We start from the raw sequence: 20,201 nt of genomic DNA, 5'->3' as shown, positions 1-20,201 counted from the left end.
CTGTGCTCTGTGCTCTCTGCAGCCACTGTTATGTCTTGTCCCAGGAGAGACGTGTGACTAAGCTTTACACTGCTGTGCTCTGTGCTCTCTGCAGCCAGTGTTATGTCTTGTCCCAGGAGAGACGTGTGACTAAGCTTTACACTGCTGTGCTCTGTGCTCTCTGCAGCCAGTGTTATGTCTTGTCCCAGGAGAGACGTGTGACTAAGCTTTACACTGCTGTGCTCTCTGCAGCCAGTGTTATGTCTTGTCCCAGGAGAGACGTGTGACTAAGCTTTACACTGCTGTGCTCTGTGCTCTCTGCAGCCAGTGTTATGTCTTGTCCCAGGAGAGACGTGTGACTAAGCTTTACACTGCTGTGCTCTGTGCTCTCTGCAGCCAGTGTTATGTCTTGTCCCAGGAGAGACGTGTGACTAAGCTTTACACTGCTGTGCTCTTCACTTTTTGCAAAACCTCTCGGATCTGTTTATCTGTTCGGATACTACAGCAGAGATTCATAGAAGACTCTGCAGCAGTGCAATGCAGAGAGCACAGCAGTGTGAGGACACACTCTGGAATATAGAGTCATATCTGGCAGTCTAGTAACATCTCTCTCTGGGGACTGCATGTAACTGTGGCTGTCACCACCCCAAACCTCTAGACACAGCAGTATAACCCCCAACGTCCACAACACCGAGCAGGACCAATAGTTTTTATTGGGTTAAAATAGTATATTGTATGGTCTGGAGTGTTACTGTAGCGCCCCCATGGGGGTAGCAAAGTCACAAATGTTGGGATCTGTGTACATAACATGGAAGACACCGGGGGAGGGGAGGGGGGAGGTACAATGTGTAACTCTGCTCCGGAGCAGATCCAGGAGAGGCACAGAATACAGTGCATGAATGTGGTGGCAGCTCCTGTCCTGGACCAGCACCAGGTGATAACATCCCACTATAATCATCGCCCCAGGATTATGGAGGGGCTTCCAGTCACTGACATCACATTATCAGATCAGAAGTTGGTGGTGACATCATAACTCTGGGTGACATCATAGCGTCAGATTGTGCCCTGGCAGTGACATCACAGGGGTCCGTGCAGATTCTCCACAAATTTGTTGTAAAACTTTTCTGAAAGATAAAATGAATATATTAGTAGATAACTACCCTCCCACCCCTCCCCCGGGAGGCTGACCAGACTACAATCTCCTGGCTGTCAGGGTGGGGCACCCTGATCTCATGGCGTCACCTGTGTCCGGCTGAATATGTCCGTTCCGTATGAGGAAGTCCAGGATGACCAGCGCGCAGTTGGGTTTGAATTCCTGAGTGGCGATAGCGCCCCTCACCTGCAGAATAGAGAATCACTGGTCACATGGAGATGGTACCCACAATGTTGTAACACAGAGGGGTCCTCATGTCACATACCTTGTCCAGGGGCCACAGATAAAACTCCTGCACCTCCCCATCCCCCACACGAGGCTGGAAGGACTCGGGAACCTCCAGATCATACACAAACTGGCACTCCAGGTAGAGGGCGCTGTCCTGCTCATAGGCATAGCTGTGAGGGAAGAGGGGGTAATAAAACCAGGTGGGGATTTGTGGGGACACAATGAAGAAGTAGGGCTGTAGTGTGTGGGTGCCTCAGAAGAGGGGGGCGTAGTGCAGCATGTAGGGGTCACTCTATGGAGACTAGGGGGGCAGCGTGTAGGGGGGTCACTCTATGGAGACTAGGGGGGCAGCGTGTAGGGGGGTCACTCTATGGAGACTAGGGGGGCAGCGTGTAGGGGGGTCACTCTATGGAGACTAGGGGGGCAGCGTGTAGGGGGGTCACTCTATGGAGACTAGGGGGGCAGCGTGTAGGGGGGTCACTCTATGGAGACTAGGGGGGCAGCGTGTAGGGGGGTCACTCTATGGAGACTAGGGGGGCAGCGTGTAGGGGGGTCACTCTATGGAGACTAGGGGGGCAGCGTGTAGGGGGGTCACTCTATGGAGACTAGGGGGGCAGCGTGTAGGGGGGTCACTCTATGGAGACTAGGGGGGCATCGTGTAGGGGGGTCACTCTATGGAGACTAGGGGGGCAGCGTGTAGGGGGGTCACTCTATGGAGACTAGGGGGGCAGCGTGTAGGGGGGCAGCGTGTAGGGGGTCACTCTATGGAGACTAGGGAGGCAGCGTGTAGGGGGGTCACTATGGAGACTTGGGGGGCAGCGTGTAGGGGGGTCACTCTATGGAGACTAGGGGGGCAGCGTGTAGGGGGGTCACTCTATGGAGACTAGGGGGGCAGCGTGTAGGGGGGTCACTCTATGGAGACTAGGGGGGCATCGTGTAGGGGGGTCACTCTATGGAGACTAGGGAGGCAGCGTGTAGGGGGGTCACTCTATGGAGACTAGGGGGGCAGCGTGTAGGGGGGTCACTCTATGGAGACTAGGGGGGCAGCGTGTAGGGGGGTCACTCTATGGAGACTTGGGGGGCAGCGTGTAGGGGGGGTCACTCTATGGAGACTAGGGGGGCAGCGTGTAGGGGGGTCACTCTATGGAGACTAGGGGGGCAGCGTGTAGGGGGGTCACTCTATGGAGACTAGGGGGGCAGCGTGTAGGGGGGTCACTCTATGGAGACTAGGGGGGCAGCGTGTAGGGGGGTCACTCTATGGAGACTAGGGGGGCAGCGTGTAGGGGGGGTCACTCTATGGAGACTAGGGGGGCAGCGTGTAGGGGGGTCACTCTATGGAGACTAGGGGGGCAGCGTGTAGGGGGGTCACTCTATGGAGACTAGGGGGGCAGCGTGTAGGGGGGTCACTCTATGGAGACTAGGGGGGCAGCGTGTAGGGGGGTCACTCTATGGAGACTAGGGGGGCAGCGTGTAGGGGGGTCACTCTATGGAGACTAGGGGGGCAGCGTGTAGGGGGGTCACTCTATGGAGACTAGGGGGGCAGCGTGTAGGGGGGTCACTCTATGGAGACTAGGGGGGCAGCGTGTAGGGGGGTCACTCTATGGAGACTAGGGGGGCAGCGTGTAGGGGGGTCACTCTATGGAGACTAGGGGGGCAGCGTGTAGGGGGGTCACTCTATGGAGACTAGGGGGGCAGCGTGTAGGGGGGTCACTCTATGGAGACTAGGGGGGCAGCGTGTAGGGGGGTCACTCTATGGAGACTAGGGGGGCAGCGTGTAGGGGGGTCACTCTATGGAGACTAGGGGGGCAGCGTGTAGGGGGGTCACTCTATGGAGACTAGGGGGGCAGCGTGTAGGGGGGTCACTCTATGGAGACTAGGGGGGCAGCGTGTAGGGGGGTCACTCTATGGAGACTAGGGGGGCAGCGTGTAGGGGGGTCACTCTATGGAGACTAGGGGGGCAGCGTGTAGGGGGGTCACTCTATGGAGACTAGGGGGGCAGCGTGTAGGGGGGTCACTCTATGGAGACTAGGGGGGCAGCGTGTAGGGGGGTCACTCTATGGAGACTAGGGGGGCAGCGTGTAGGGGGGTCACTCTATGGAGACTAGGGGGGCAGCGTGTAGGGGGGTCACTCTATGGAGACTAGGGGGGCAGCGTGTAGGGGGGTCACTCTATGGAGACTAGGGGGGCAGCGTGTAGGGGGGTCACTCTATGGAGACTAGGGGGGCAGCGTGTAGGGGGGTCACTCTATGGAGACTAGGGGGGCAGCGTGTAGGGGGGTCACTCTATGGAGACTAGGGGGGCAGCGTGTAGGGGGGTCACTCTATGGAGACTAGGGGGGCAGCGTGTAGGGGGGTCACTCTATGGAGACTAGGGGGGCAGCGTGTAGGGGGGTCACTCTATGGAGACTAGGGGGGCAGCGTGTAGGGGGGTCACTCTATGGAGACTAGGGGGGCAGCGTGTAGGGGGGTCACTCTATGGAGACTAGGGGGGCAGCGTGTAGGGGGGTCACTCTATGGAGACTAGGGGGGCAGCGTGTAGGGGGGTCACTCTATGGAGACTAGGGGGGCAGCGTGTAGGGGGGTCACTCTATGGAGACTAGGGGGGCAGCGTGTAGGGGGTCACTCTATGGAGACTAGGGAGGCAGCGTGTAGGGGGGTCACTCTATGGAGACTAGGGAGGCAGCGTGTAGGGGGGTCACTCTGGAGACTTGGGGGGCAGCGTGTAGGGGGGTCACTCTATGGAGACTAGGGGGGCAGCGTGTAGGGGGGTCACTCTATGGAGACTAGGGGGGCAGCGTGTAGGGGGGTCACTCTATGGAGACTAGGGGGGCAGCGTGTAGGGGGGTCACTCTATGGAGACTAGGGGGGCAGCGTGTAGGGGGGTCACTCTATGGAGACTAGGGGGGCAGCGTGTAGGGGGGTCACTCTATGGAGACTAGGGGGGCAGCGTGTAGGGGGGTCACTCTATGGAGACTAGGGGGGCAGCGTGTAGGGGGGTCACTCTATGGAGACTAGGGGGGCAGCGTGTAGGGGGGTCACTCTATGGAGACTAGGGGGGCAGCGTGTAGGGGGGTCACTCTGGAGACTAGGGGGGCAGCGTGTAGGGGGGTCACTCTGGAGACTAGGGGGGCATCGTGTAGGGGGGTCACTCTATGGAGACTAGGGGGGCATCGTGTAGGGGGGTCACTCTATGGAGACTAGGGGGGCATCGTGTAGGGGGGTCACTCTATGGAGACTAGGGGGGCAGCGTGTAGGGGGTCACTTTTTGGAGACTAGGGGGGCAGCGTGTAGGGGGGTCACTCTATGGAGACTAGGGGGGCAGCGTGTAGGGGGTCACTTTTTGGAGACTAGGGGGGCAGCGTGTAGGGGGGTCACTCTATGGAGACTAGGGGGGCAGCGTGTAGGGGGGTCACTCTATGGAGACTAGGGGGGCAGCGTGTAGGGGGTCACTTTTTGGAGACTAGGGGGGCAGCGTGTAGGGGAGGGGGTCACTCTTTGGAGAATAGGTGCATTATTTTGAATATATTAATCGGCAGTCAGTGTGTGGGAACCATAAGAGAGGTCAAAGGTCCGACCTGTTTGGGTCATGGTGAAGGGCCGTACAGCCACCTCCCTACCTCACGGTCCCGGCAGGTCTGGCTGTAGACGCTAGGGATTCTGGGATACACGCCTCCTCTGTACACTCCTTAAGAAGGGTCTCCCACACCCCGGAGCCGGCAGAGATCCCTCCGGCCGCCTGTAAGGACACGGTGACCTCAGTGACCCCGCACACTGAACCCTATCAGCAGATTACTCAATGTCCTCAGTAATGGAGGCCTCACCAGGTGGTCCAGCTTCCCTGGGTGGTTGGGTTTGGTCAGTGAGCGCCGGGCGATCCACATAAAGATGTTGTCACCTCTGCGGAGAAAGCCGTTCACATGGACGCCGTAGCGGGGAACCCCGAGGAGCGCTGAGGGGAGACGTGACCTTATAGGAGACTGTATACAGAGCCCAGCCCAGGACACGGCATGACCTTATAGGAGACTGTATACAGAGCCAGGGCACGGCATGACCTTATAGGAGACTGTATACAGAGCCAGGGCACGGCATGACCTTATAGGAGACTGTATACAGAGCCAGGACACGGCATGACCTTATAGGAGACTGTATACAGAGCCAGGACACGGCATGACCTTATAGGAGACTGTATACAGAGCCAGGACACGGCATGACCTTATAGGAGACTGTATACAGAGCCAGGGCACGGCCCAGGACACGGCATGACCCGTATGACTTACGTGTAGCCGCCCGTTCCATGCTGAGGAGAGGAGGCTCGGAGAATAATCCCTTCACATCGTAGAGCTGCGGGGGGAGAGAAGTCACACCGGACCTCAGGCGCTGTGCACACACATCATGTGATCACAGATCAAATACATTAACAATGGCATGAAGAATCACAGATTACACAGGAGTCATACTCCCATCATCTGCACAACTACAATTTCATGCCCCAGGAAACATGGAATCATAAGAAAGGGAATCATAATATCACAAGTAACATCTTATTACAGTCCAGCAGTGATATAAGGGGAGGAGCTGATATCATCCCATCTTATTACACTCCAGCAGTGATATAAGAGGAGGAGCTGATATCATCCCATCTTATTACACTCCAGCAGTGATATAAGGGGAGGAGCTGATATCATCCCATCTTATTACACTACAGCAGTGATATAAGAGGAGGAGCTGATATCATCCCATCTTATTACAGTCCAGCAGTGATATAAGGGGAGGAGCTGATATCATCCCATCTTATTACACTACAGCAGTGATATAAGAGGAGGAGCTGATATCACATCTTATTACACTCCAGCAGTGATATAAGGGGAGGAGCTGATATCATCACATCTTATTACACTCCAGCAGTGATATAAGGGGAGGAGCTGATATCATCCCATCTTATTACACTACAGCAGTGATATAAGAGGAGGAGCTGATATCACATCTTATTACACTCCAGCAGTGATATAAGGGGAGGAGCTGATATCATCCCATCTTATTACAGTCCAGCAGTGATATAAGAGGAGGAGCTGATATCATCCCATCTTATTACAGTCCAGCAGTGATATAAGAGGAGGAGCTGATATCATCACATCTTATTACACTCCAGCAGTGATATAAGAGGAGGAGCTGATATCATCCCATCTTATTACAGTCCAGCAGTGATATAAGGGGAGGAGCTGATATCATCCCATCTTATTACACTCCAGCAGTGATATAAGAGGAGGAGCTGATATCATCCCATCTTATTACAGTCCAGCAGTGATATAAGAGGAGGAGCTGATATCATCCCATCTTATTACACTACAGCAGTGATATAAGAGGAGGAGCTGATATCACATCTTATTACACTCCAGCAGTGATATAAGGGGAGGAGCTGATATCATCCCATCTTATTACACTCCAGCAGTGATATAAGAGGAGGAGCTGATATCATCCCATCTTATTACACTACAGCAGTGATATAAGAGGAGGAGCTGATATCATCCCATCTTATTACAGTCCAGCAGTGATATAAGGGGAGGAGCTGATATCACATCTTATTACACTCCAGCAGTGATATAAGAGGAGGAGCTGATATCATCCCATCTTATTACAGTCCAGCAGTGATATAAGAGGAGGAGCTGATATCATCCCATCTTATTACAGTCCAGCAGTGATATAAGGGGAGGAGCTGATATCATCCCATCTTATTACACTCCAGCAGTGATATAAGAGGAGGAGCTGATATCATCCCATCTTATTACAGTCCAGCAGTGATATAAGGGGAGGAGCTGATATCATCCCATCTTATTACACTACAGCAGTGATATAAGAGGAGGAGCTGATATCACATCTTATTACACTCCAGCAGTGATATAAGGGGAGGAGCTGATATCATCCCATCTTATTACACTCCAGCAGTGATATAAGAGGAGGAGCTGATATCATCCCATCTTATTACAGTCCAGCAGTGATATAAGGGGAGGAGCTGATATCATCCCATCTTATTACACTCCAGCAGTGATATAAGGGGAGGAGCTGATATCACATCTTATTACACTCCAGCAGTGATAAGAGGAGGAGCTGATATCATCCCATCTTATAACAGTCCAGCAGTGATATAAGAGGAGGAGCTGATATCATCCCATCTTATTACAGTCCAGCAGTGATATAAGAGGAGGAGCTGATATCATCCCATCTTATTACAGTCCAGCAGTGATATAAGAGGAGGAGCTGATATCACATCTTATTACACTCCAGCAGTGATATAAGAGGAGGAGCTGATATCATCCCATCTTATTACAGTACAGCAGTGATATAAGAGGAGGAGCTGATATCATCCCATCTTATTACAGTACAGCAGTGATATAAGAGGAGGAGCTGATATCATCCCATCTTATTACACTCCAGCAGTGATATAAGGGGAGGAGCTGATATCACATCTTATTACACTCCAGCAGTGATATAAGGGGAGGAGCTGATATCACATCTTATTACAGTCCAGCAGTGATATAAGAGAAGGAGCTGATATCACATCTTATTACAGTCCAGCAGTGATATAAGAGGAGGAGCTGATATCATCCCATCTTATTACAGTCCAGCAGTGATATAAGAGGAGGAGCTGATATCATCCCATCTTATTACACTCCAGCAGTGATATAAGGGGAGGAGCTGATATCACATCTTATTACACTCCAGCAGTGATATAAGGGGAGGAGCTGATATCACATCTTATTACAGTCCAGCAGTGATATAAGAGGAGGAGCTGATATCATCCCATCTTATTACACTCCAGCAGTGATATAAGAGGAGGAGCTGATATCACATCTTATTACACTCCAGCAGTGATATAAGAGGAGCTGATATCACCCCATCTTATTACACTCCAGCAGTGATATAAGGGGAGGAGCTGATATCATCCCATCTTATTACACTCCAGCAGTGATATAAGGGGAGGAGCTGATATCATCCCATCTTATTACACTCCAGCAGTGATATAAGAGGAGGAGCTGATATCACATCTTATTACACTCCAGCAGTGATATAAGAGGAGGAGCTGATATCATCCCATCTTATTACAGTCCAGCAGTGATATGAGGAGGAGCTGATATCATCCCATCTTATTACAGTCCAGCAGTGATATAAGGGGAGGAGCTGATATCCCATCTTATTACACTCCAGCAGTGATATAAGAGGAGGAGCTGATATCATCCCATCTTATTACAGTCCAGCAGTGATATAAGGGGAGGAGCTGATATCACATCTTATTACAGTCCAGCAGTGATATAAGAGGAGGAGCTGATATCATCCCATCTTATTACACTCCAGCAGTGATATAAGGGGAGGAGCTGATATCATCCCATCTTATTACACTCCAGCAGTGATATAAGAGGAGGAGCTGATATCACATCTTATTACACTCCAGCAGTGATATAAGAGGAGGAGCTGATATCATCCCATCTTATTACAGTCCAGCAGTGATATAAGAGGAGGAGCTGATATCATCCCATCTTATTACACTCCAGCAGTGATATAAGGGGAGGAGCTGATATCATCTCATCTTATTACAGTCCAGCAGTGATATAAGGGGAGGAGCTGATATCATCCCATCTTATTACAGTCCAGCAGTGATATGAGGAGGAGCTGATATCATCCCATCTTATTACAGTCCAGCAGTGATATAAGGGGAGGAGCTGATATCATCCCATCTTATTACAGTCCAGCAGTGATATAAGGGGAGGAGCTGATATCATCCCATCTTATTACACTCCAGCAGTGATATAAGAGGAGGAGCTGATATCATCCCATCTTATTACAGTCCAGCAGTGATATAAGAGGAGGAGCTGATATCATCCCATCTTATTACAGTCCAGCAGTGATATAAGAGGAGGAGCTGATATCATACCATCTTATTACACTCCAGCAGTGATATAAGAGGAGGAGCTGATATCATCCCATCTTATTACACTCCAGCAGTGATATAAGGGGAGGAGCTGATATCACATCTTATTACACTCCAGCAGTGATATAAGAGGAGGAGCTGATATCATCCCATCTTATTACAGTCCAGCAGTGATATAAGAGGAGGAGCTGATATCCCATCTTATTACAGTCCAGCAGTGATATAAGGGGAGGAGCTGATATCATCCCATCTTATTACAGTCCAGCAGTGATATAAGAGGAGGAGCTGATATCCCATCTTATTACACTCCAGCAGTGATATAAGAGGAGGAGCTGATATCATCCCATCTTATTACAGTCCAGCAGTGATATAAGGGGAGGAGCTGATATCATCCCATCTTATTACAGTCCAGCAGTGATATAAGAGGAGGAGCTGATATCATCCCATCTTATTACAGTCCAGCAGTGATATAAGAGGAGGAGCTGATATCATCCCATCTTATTACAGTCCAGCAGTGATATAAGAGGAGGAGCTGATATCCCATCTTATTACAGTCCAGCAGTGATATAAGGGGAGGAGCTGATATCCCATCTTATTACACTCCAGCAGTGATATAAGAGGAGGAGCTGATATCATCCCATCTTATTACAGTCCAGCAGTGATATAAGAGGAGGAGCTGATATCATCCCATCTTATTACAGTCCAGCAGTGATATAAGAGGAGGAGCTGATATCATCCCATCTTATTACAGTCCAGCAGTGATATAAGGGGAGGAGCTGATATCACATCTTATTACAGTCCAGCAGTGATATAAGGGGAGGAGCTGATATCCCATCTTATTACACTCCAGCAGTGATATAAGGGGAGGAGCTGATATCCCATCTTATTACACTCCAGCAGTGATATAAGAGGAGGAGCTGATATCATCCCATCTTATTACAGTCCAGCAGTGATATAAGGGGAGGAGCTGATATCATCCCATCTTATTACAGTCCAGCAGTGATATAAGAGGAGGAGCTGATATCATCCCATCTTATTACAGTCCAGCAGTGATATAAGAGGAGGAGCTGATATCATCCCATCTTATTACACTCCAGCAGTGATATAAGAGGAGGAGCTGATATCATCCCATCTTATTACAGTCCAGCAGTGATATAAGAGGAGGAGCTGATATCATCCCATCTTATTACAGTCCAGCAGTGATATAAGAGGAGGAGCTGATATCACATCTTATTACACTCCAGCAGTGATATAAGAGGAGGAGCTGATATCATCCCATCTTATTACACTCCAGCAGTGATATAAGAGGAGGAGCTGATATCACATCTTATTACAGTCCAGCAGTGATATAAGAGGAGGAGCTGATATCATCCCATCTTATTACAGTCCAGCAGTGATATAAGAGGAGGAGCTGATATCACATCTTATTACAGTCCAGCAGTGATATAAGGGGAGGAGCTGATATCACATCTTATTACAGTCCAGCAGTGATATAAGAGGAGGAGCTGATATCACATCTTATTACACTCCAGCAGTGATATAAGAGGAGGAGCTGATATCATCCCATCTTATTACAGTCCAGCAGTGATATAAGAGGAGGAGCTGATATCACATCTTATTACACTCCAGCAGTGATATAAGAGGAGGAGCTGATATCATCCCATCTTATTACACTCCAGCAGTGATATAAGAGGAGGAGCTGATATCACATCTTATTACAGTCCAGCAGTGATATAAGAGGAGGAGCTGATATCATCCCATCTTATTACAGTCCAGCAGTGATATAAGAGGAGGAGCTGATATCACATCTTATTACAGTCCAGCAGTGATATAAGGGGAGGAGCTGATATCACATCTTATTACAGTCCAGCAGTGATATAAGAGGAGGAGCTGATATCACATCTTATTACAGTCCAGCAGTGATATAAGGAGAGGAGCTGATATCACATCTTATTACACTCCAGCAGTGATATAAGAGGAGGAGCTGATATCATCCCATCTTATTACAGTCCAGCAGTGATATAAGGGGAGGAGCTGATATCATCCCATCTTATTACACTCCAGCAGTGATATAAGGGGAGGAGCTGATATCATCCCATCTTATTACAGTCCAGCAGTGATATAAGGGGAGGAGCTGATATCATCCCATCTTATTACACTCCAGCAGTGATATAAGAGGAAGAGCTGATATCATCACATCTTATTACAGTCCAGCAGTGATATAAGAGGAGGAGCTGATATCACATCTTATTACAGTCCAGCAGTGATATAAGGAGAGGAGCTGATATCACATCTTATTACACTCCAGCAGTGATATAAGAGGAGGAGCTGATATCATCCCATCTTATTACAGTCCAGCAGTGATATAAGGGGAGGAGCTGATATCATCCCATCTTATTACACTCCAGCAGTGATATAAGAGGAGGAGCTGATATCATCCCATCTTATTACAGTCCAGCAGTGATATAAGGGGAGGAGCTGATATCATCCCATCTTATTACACTCCAGCAGTGATATAAGAGGAAGAGCTGATATCATCACATCTTATTACAGTCCAGCAGTGATATAAGAGGAGGAGCTGATATCATCCCATCTTATTACACTCCAGCAGTGATATAAGAGGAGGAGCTGATATCATCCCATCTTATTACAGTCCAGCAGTGATATAAGGGGAGGAGCTGATATCATCCCATCTTATTACACTCCAGCAGTGATATAAGAGGAAGAGCTGATATCATCACATCTTATTACAGTCCAGCAGTGATATAAGAGGAGGAGCTGATATCATCCCATCTTATTACAGTCCAGCAGTGATATAAGGGGAGGAGCTGATATCATCCCATCTTATTACACTCCAGCAGTGATATAAGAGGAGGAGCTGATATCATCCCATCTTATTACAGTCCAGCAGTGATATAAGAGGAGGAGCTGATATAACCCCATCTTATTACACTCCAGCAGTGATATAAGGGGAGGAGCTGATATCACATCTTATTACAGTCCAGCAGTGATATAAGAGGAGGAGCTGATATCATCCCATCTTATTACACTCCAGCAGTGATATAAGAGGAGGAGCTGATATCATCCCATCTTATTACAGTCCAGCAGTGATATAAGAGGAGGAGCTGATATCATCCCATCTTATTACACTCCAGCAGTGATATAAGAGGAGGAGCTGATATCACATCTTATTACAGTCCAGCAGTGATATAAGAGGAGGAGCTGATATCATCCCATCTTATTACAGTCCAGCAGTGATATAAGAGGAGGAGCTGATATCACATCTTATTACAGTCCAGCAGTGATATAAGAGGAGGAGCTGATATCATCCCATCTTATTACACTCCAGCAGTGATATAAGAGGAGGAGCTGATATCACATCTTATTACACTCCAGCAGTGATATAAGAGGAGGAGCTGATATCACATCTTATTACACTCCAGCAGTGATATAAGAGGAGGAGCTGATATCATCCCATCTTATTACAGTCCAGCAGTGATATAAGAGGAGGAGCTGATATCATCCCATCTTATTACAGTCCAGCAGTGATATAAGAGGAGGAGCTGATATCACATCTTATTACAGTCCAGCAGTGATATAAGAGGAGGAGCTGATATCATCCCATCTTATTACAGTCCAGCAGTGATATAAGAGGAGGAGCTGATATCACATCTTATTACAGTCCAGCAGTGATATAAGAGGAGGAGCTGATATCCCATCTTATTACAGTCCAGCAGTGATATAAGAGGAGGAGCTGATATCATCACATCTTATTACACTCCAGCAGTGATATAAGAGGAGGAGCTGATATCATCACATCTTATTACAGTCCAGCAGTGATATAAGAGGAGCCGATATCATCACATCTTATTACAGTCCAGCAGTGATATAAGAGGAGGAGCTGATATCATCCCATCTTATTACAGTCCAGCAGTGATATAAGGGGAGGAGCTGATATCATCCCATCTTATTACACTCCAGCAGTGATATAAGAGGAGGAGCTGATATCATCCCATCTTATTACAGTCCAGCAGTGATATAAGGGGAGGAGCTGATATCATCCCATCTTATTACACTCCAGCAGTGATATAAGAGGAGGAGCTGATATCACATCTTATCACACTCCAGCAGTGACCTAGCAGACACATGGCAGTGTTATTACGTGCTCACCTCGTCCCTCCATTCCTGGAGACAGGGGTAGATGTTGCGCCCCCGCAGCCCCTCCATCACCCCCTGCACGGCGCGGCTCCTGTCCTGGGGGGAGCACAGACGGTCGCTCAGCTCCAGCCGAGGTCCAGAGTCTTTAGAGAGGGTGAAGACATCAGAATCTTGCGCCAGAACCTGCGCCACCGCTGGAGTGACCCATCCGACCCGCTGCCCCTGGACACAGAACGGGAGACAACCTGAGGAAGAGGCGCAGCGTTATATAATACAGCAGGAGAACGCAGGACGCACGGGTCACACGCCCTACCTGCACCATGGAAGCTGTTCAGTCTGTGGAGCAGATCCAGAACCCGTTCAGACCACCCTGCCGACGCCATGGACCTGCAGACGGTACACGACGAGTCCACACAGAACTCTCCACCTGCACAACAAATAGCAAGACCCGGCACTGAGCACAGCCCCGCCCCAGCCCCGCCTCCTGGGAGGAGCCAAGCACAGCTCACTGCTGACTGGTGGATATTCTGCAAACAGAAAAAGTCTGACAAGAGTCATCCTGTGTGATACAGTCATCTGAGCCGTGTATCTAATCCTCTCCTGTGTGATACAGTCTGCTGAGCCGTGTATCTAATCCTCTCCTGTGTGATACAGTCTGCTGAGATGTGTATCTAATCCTCTCCTGTGTGATACAGTCATCTGAGCCGTGTATCTAATCCCATACTGTGTGATACAGTCTGCTGAGCCTTGTATCTAATCCTATTCTGTGTCATACTGACTGCTGAGCTGTGTATCTAATCCTCTCCTGTGTGATACAGTCTGCTGAGCCTTGTATCTAATCCTATTCTGTGTCATACTGACTGCTGAGCTGTGTATCTAATCCTCTCCTGTGTGATACAGTCTGCTGAGCCGTGTATCTAATCCTCTCCTGTGTGATACAGTTTGCTGAGCCGTGTATCTAATCCCATCCTGTGTGATACAGTCTGCTGAGCCGTGTATCTAATCCTCTCCTGTGTGATACAGTCTGCTGAGCCGTGTATCTAATCCCATCCTGTGTGATACAGTCTGCTGAGCCTTGTATCTAATCCTATCCTGTGTCATACTGACTGCTGAGCCGTGTATCTAATCCTCTCCTGTGTGATACAGTCTGCTGAGCCGTGTATCTAATCCTCTCCTGTGTGATACAGTCTGCTGAGCCGTGTATCTAATCCCATCCTGTGTGATACAGTCTGCTGAGCCTTGTATCTAATCCTATCCTGTGTCATACTGACTGCTGAGCCGTGTATCTAATCCTCTCCTGTTTGATACAGTCTGCTGAGCCGTGTATCTAATCCTCTCCTGTTTGATACTGACTGCTGAGCTGTGTATCTAATCCTCTCCTGTTTGATACTGACTGCTGAGCTGTGTATCTAATCCTATCCTTTGTGATACTGTCTGCTGAGCTGTGTATCTAATCCCATCCTGTGTGATACTGACAGCTGAGCTTTGTATTTAATCCTCGCCTGTGTGATACTGTATCTCATCCCGTGTGATACTCCCTCCTGTGTCTCATCCCGTGTGATACTCCCTCCTGTGTCTCATCCCGTGTGATACTCCCTCCTGTGTCTCATCCCGTGTGATACTCCCTCCTGTGTCTCATCCCGTGTGATACTCCCTCCTGTGTCTCATCCCGTGTGATACTCCCTCCTGTGTCTCATCCCGTGTGATACTCCCTCCTGTGTCTCATCCCGTGTGATACTCCCTCCTGTGTCTCATCCCGTGTGATACTCCCTCCTGTGTCTCATCCCGTGTGATACTCCCTCCTGTGTCTCATCCCGTGTGATACTCCCTCCTGTGTCTCATCCCGTGTGATACTCCCTCCTGTGTCTCATCCCGTGTGATACTCCCTCCTGTGTCTCATCCCGTGTGATACTCCCTCCTGTGTCTCATCCCGTGTGATACTCCCTCCTGTGTCTCATCCCGTGTGATACTCCCTCCTGTGTCTCATCCCGTGTGATACTCCCTCCTGTGTCTCATCCCGTGTGATACTCCCTCCTGTGTCTCATCCCGTGTGATACTCCCTCCTGTGTCTCATCCCGTGTGATACTCCCTCCTGTGTCTCATCCCGTGTGATACTCCCTCCTGTGTCTCATCCCGTGTGATACTCCCTCCTGTGTCTCATCCCGTGTGATACTCCCTCCTGTGTCTCATCCCGTGTGATACTCCCTCCTGTGTCTCATCCCGTGTGATACTCCCTCCTGTGTCTCATCCCGTGTGATACTCCCTCCTGTGTCTCATCCCGTGTGATACTCCCTCCTGTGTCTCATCCCGTGTGATACTCCCTCCTGTGTCTCATCCCGTGTGATACTCCCTCCTGTGTCTCATCCCGTGTGATACTCCCTCCTGTGTCTCATCCCGTGTGATACTCCCTCCTGTGTCTCATCCCGTGTGATACTCCCTCCTGTGTCTCATCCCGTGTGATACTCCCTCCTGTGTCTCATCCCGTGTGATACTCCCTCCTGTGTCTCATCCCGTGTGATACTCCCTCCTGTGTCTCATCCCGTGTGATACTCCCTCCTGTGTCTCATCCCGTGTGATACTCCCTCCTGTGTCTCATCCCGTGTGATACTCCCTCCTGTGTCTCATCCCGTGTGATACTCCCTCCTGTGTCTCATCCCGTGTGATACTCCCTCCTGTGTCTCATCCCGTGTGATACTCCCTCCTGTGTCTCATCCCGTGTGATACTCCCTCCTGTGTCTCATCCCGTGTGATACTCCCTCCTGTGTCTCATCCCGTGTGATACTCCCTCCTGTGTCTCATCCCGTGTGATACTCCCTCCTGTGTCTCATCCCGTGTGATACTCCCTCCTGTGTCTCATCCCGTGTGATACTCCCTCCTGTGTCTCATCCCGTGTGATACTCCCTCCTGTGTCTCATCCCGTGTGATACTCCCTCCTGTGTCTCATCCCGTGTGATACTCCCTCCTGTGTCTCATCCCGTGTGATACTCCCTCCTGTGTCTCATCCCGTGTGATACTCCCTCCTGTGTCTCATCCCGTGTGATACTCCCTCCTGTGTCTCATCCCGTGTGATACTCCCTCCTGTGTCTCATCCCGTGTGATACTCCCTCCTGTGTCTCATCCCGTGTGATACTCCCTCCTGTGTCTCATCCCGTGTGATACTCCCTCCTGTGTCTCATCCCGTGTGATACTCCCTCCTGTGTCTCATCCCGTGTGATACTCCCTCCTGTGTCTCATCCCGTGTGATACTCCCTCCTGTGTCTCATCCCGTGTGATACTCCCTCCTGTGTCTCATCCCGTGTGATACTCCCTCCTGTGTCTCATCCCGTGTGATACTCCCTCCTGTGTCTCATCCCGTGTGATACTCCCTCCTGTGTCTCATCCCGTGTGATACTCCCTCCTGTGTCTCATCCCGTGTGATACTCCCTCCTGTGTCTCATCCCGTGTGATACTCCCTCCTGTGTCTCATCCCGTGTGATACTCCCTCCTGTGTCTCATCCCGTGTGATACTCCCTCCTGTGTCTCATCCCGTGTGATACTCCCTCCTGTGTCTCATCCCGTGTGATACTCCCTCCTGTGTCTCATCCCGTGTGATACTCCCTCCTGTGTCTCATCCCGTGTGATACTCCCTCCTGTGTCTCATCCCGTGTGATACTCCCTCCTGTGTCTCATCCCGTGTGATACTCCCTCCTGTGTCTCATCCCGTGTGATACTCCCTCCTGTGTCTCATCCCGTGTGATACTCCCTCCTGTGTCTCATCCCGTGTGATACTCCCTCCTGTGTCTCATCCCGTGTGATACTCCCTCCTGTGTCTCATCCCGTGTGATACTCCCTCCTGTGTCTCATCCCGTGTGATACTCCCTCCTGTGTCTCATCCCGTGTGATACTCCCTCCTGTGTCTCATCCCGTGTGATACTCCCTCCTGTGTCTCATCCCGTGTGATACTCCCTCCTGTGTCTCATCCCGTGTGATACTCCCTCCTGTGTCTCATCCCGTGTGATACTCCCTCCTGTGTCTCATCCCGTGTGATACTCCCTCCTGTGTCTCATCCCGTGTGATACTCCCTCCTGTGTCTCATCCCGTGTGATACTCCCTCCTGTGTCTCATCCCGTGTGATACTCCCTCCTGTGTCTCATCCCGTGTGATACTCCCTCCTGTGTCTCATCCCGTGTGATACTCCCTCCTGTGTCTCATCCCGTGTGATACTCCCTCCTGTGTCTCATCCCGTGTGATACTCCCTCCTGTGTCTCATCCCGTGTGATACTCCCTCCTGTATCTCATCCCGTGTGATACTCCCTCCTGTATCTCATCCCGTGTGATACTCCCTCCTGTATCTCATCCCGTGTGATACTCCCTCCTGTATCTCATCCCGTGTGATACTCCCTCCTGTATCTCATCCCGTGTGATACTCCCTCCTGTATCTCATCCCGTGTGATACTCCCTCCTGTATCTCATCCCGTGTGATACTCCCTCCTGTATCTCATCCCGTGTGATACTCCCTCCTGTATCTCATCCCGTGTGATACTCCCTCCTGTATCTCATCCCGTGTGATACTCCCTCCTGTATCTCATCCCGTGTGATACTCCCTCCTGTATCTCATCCCGTGTGATACTCCCTCCTGTATCTCATCCCGTGTGATACTCCCTCCTGTGTCTCATCCCGTGTGATACTCCCTCCTGTGTCTCATCCCGTGTGATACTCCCTCCTGTGTCTCATCCCGTGTGATACTCCCTCCTGTGTCTCATCCCGTGTGATACTCCCTCCTGTGTCTCATCCCGTGTGATACTCCCTCCTGTGTCTCATCCCGTGTGATACTCCCTCCTGTGTCTCATCCCGTGTGATACTCCCTCCTGTGTCTCATCCCGTGTGATACTCCCTCCTGTGTCTCATCCCGTGTGATACTCTCTCATCCTGAGGTAACCGGTTTGCGCCGCCTGCTGCTGTATCTCATCCTGTGTGATACTCCCCGTGTATCTCATCCTGTGTGATACTCTCTCCTGAGGTAACCGGTTTGCGCCGCCTCCTGCTGTATCTCATCTTCTCCTGTGGATACTCCCCGTGTATCTAATCCTGTGTGATACTCCCTGCTGTATCTAATCCTGTGTGATACTCTCTCCTGAGGTAACCGGTTTGCGCCGCCTCCTGCTGTATCTCATCCTGTCCTGTGGATACTCCCCGTGTATCTCATCCTGTGTGATACTCCCTGCTGTATCTAATCCTATGTGATACTCTCTCATCCTGAGGTAACCGGTTTGCGCCGCCTCCTGCTGTATCTCATCCTCTCCTGTGGATACTCCCCGTGTATCTCATCCTGTGTGATACTCCCTGCTGTATCTAATCCTATGTGATACTCTCTCATCCTGAGATAACCGGTTTGCGCCGCCTCCCGCTGTATCTCATCCTGTGTGATACTCCCCGTGTATCTCATCCTGTGTGATACTCCCCGTGTATCTCATCCTGTGGATACTCTCTCATCCTGAGGTAACCGGTTTGCGCCGCCTCCTGCTGTATCTCATCCTCTCCTGTGGATACTCCCCGTGTATCTCATCCTGTGGATACTCCCCGTGTATCTCATCCTGTGTGATACTCTCTCATCCTGAGGTAACCAGTTTGCGCCGCCTCCTGCTGTATCTCATCCTCTCCTGTGGATACTCCCCGTGTATCTCATCCTGTGTGATACTCCCTGTGTATCTAATCCGGTGTGATACTCTCTCATCCTGAGGTAACCGGTTTGCGCCGCCTCCCGCCGCTGCAGACAACACGAACCTGACGGAGAATTTCCCCTCGCGGTCACGTGACAGGCGACCATGACGCCATATACTCGGGGCCCTGCATTATCGCTCAATTGACACCTGTTGCTAGGCAGCTGCTTCTCCGACCAATCAACTGCGGCGCTCTCAGAGAGATTTGTATAACAACCAGGTGGCGGGAACGAATCATAGAAGAGATACACTCGAAAGCCACGCCCATACAGAAGACCGCTTCGCACGGTTTTGGAACCCCGCCCTCCTGATGATTGACATCGACCTTGGACCAATGGCATGCTGAACTCCCCTGTGACGGTTGGAACGTAATGACGTAATTTTGCTGTCATCAGCGCCATATTGATTGATGACGCACTTGGCTCTCCCGCCTGCGGCCTGCTAGTTCTGAGGGGACCGGTAAGTGATTGCTGGTGCGGTGCGGGGCTGCGGTGTCCGGGGCCTGGTCTGCTCCGGCGGGGGGCGGCCGCGGTGTTATAGACAGAGCGCGGGAAGTGTAAGGGAGAGAGAGGCGGGAACATGGCGGAAGCGTGCGGCGTGTGTGTGCGGGGCCGCTCCTCACAGCTACCGCCTGCTCTGTCATGTGACTGGGGTGTATATATACTGGGGTGACCCCTCCAGGGCATGTATACAGGTCACAGGGGCTCTGGTCATGTGACTGGGGTGTATATATACTGGGGTGACCCCTCCAGGGGATGTATACAGGTCACAGGGGCTCTGGTCATGTGACTGGGGTGTATATACACTGGGGTGACCCCTCCAGGGGGTGTATACAGGTCACAGGGGCTCTGGTCATGTGACTGGGGTGTATATATACTGGGGTGACCTCTCCAGGGGATGTATACAGGTCACAGGGGCTCTGTCATGTGACTGGGGTGTATATACACTGGGGTGACCTCTCCAGGGGATGTATACAGGTCACAGCGGCTCTGGTCATGTGACTGGGGTGTATATATACTGGGGTGACCTCTCTAGGGGATGTATACAGGTCACAGGGGCTC

The 20,201-nt window shown here is 50.7% G+C and overlaps 2 protein-coding genes across 3 annotated transcripts in view; one reads left to right on the top strand and one right to left on the bottom strand.

The window, feature by feature from the left end:
* Positions 1-633: 633 nt before the first annotated feature.
* Positions 634-19,556, bottom strand: LOC140117151 (uncharacterized). Of its 2 annotated transcripts, none has more exons than XM_072133617.1 (9): positions 19,205-19,556; positions 13,755-13,868; positions 13,454-13,686; positions 5,637-5,700; positions 5,181-5,308; positions 4,977-5,095; positions 1,398-1,530; positions 1,222-1,318; positions 634-1,103 (listed from the first exon to the last, which is right to left on the bottom strand). In XM_072133617.1, exons 1-9 carry the CDS (start codon positions 19,539-19,541, stop codon positions 1,057-1,059), a joined length of 1,272 nt encoding a protein of 423 aa, XP_071989718.1. In that variant the 5' UTR covers positions 19,542-19,556; the 3' UTR covers positions 634-1,056. The 2 variants fall into 2 exon arrangements, with proteins under 2 accessions (XP_071989718.1, XP_071989719.1); XM_072133618.1 differs by having other exon boundaries at positions 663-1,103; positions 13,755-13,968; positions 19,205-19,338.
* Positions 19,302-20,201, top strand: part of NUP98 (nucleoporin 98 and 96 precursor) — a 49,977-nt gene continuing 49,077 nt past the window's right edge. Inside the window, exon 1 of the mRNA XM_072133616.1 lies at positions 19,302-19,599. The gene's annotated coding sequence lies outside the window, so the exon portion shown is untranslated. The remainder of the gene's footprint in view (positions 19,600-20,201) is intronic.

This window comes from Engystomops pustulosus, chromosome 2 (genome assembly GCF_040894005.1).
Source record: "Engystomops pustulosus chromosome 2, aEngPut4.maternal, whole genome shotgun sequence".
Lineage (NCBI taxonomy): Eukaryota > Metazoa > Chordata > Amphibia > Anura > Leptodactylidae > Engystomops > Engystomops pustulosus.
This window is presented reverse-complemented; position numbering and strand designations above follow the sequence as displayed.

Bases quoted from the DNA above. Each gene is read 5' to 3' on its own strand.
- LOC140117151 (XM_072133617.1), bottom strand. From the start codon at position 19,541: ATGGCGCTGATGACAGCAAAATTACGTCATTACGTTCCAACCGTCACA. The intron at 1,531-4,976 runs GTAGGGAGGTGG...CTTCCCTCACAG, and splicing joins AGACCTGCCGGGACCGTGAG to CTATGCCTATGAGCAGGACA. The intron at 1,104-1,221 runs GTGACGCCATGA...TTTATCTTTCAG, and splicing joins ACATATTCAGCCGGACACAG to AAAAGTTTTACAACAAATTT.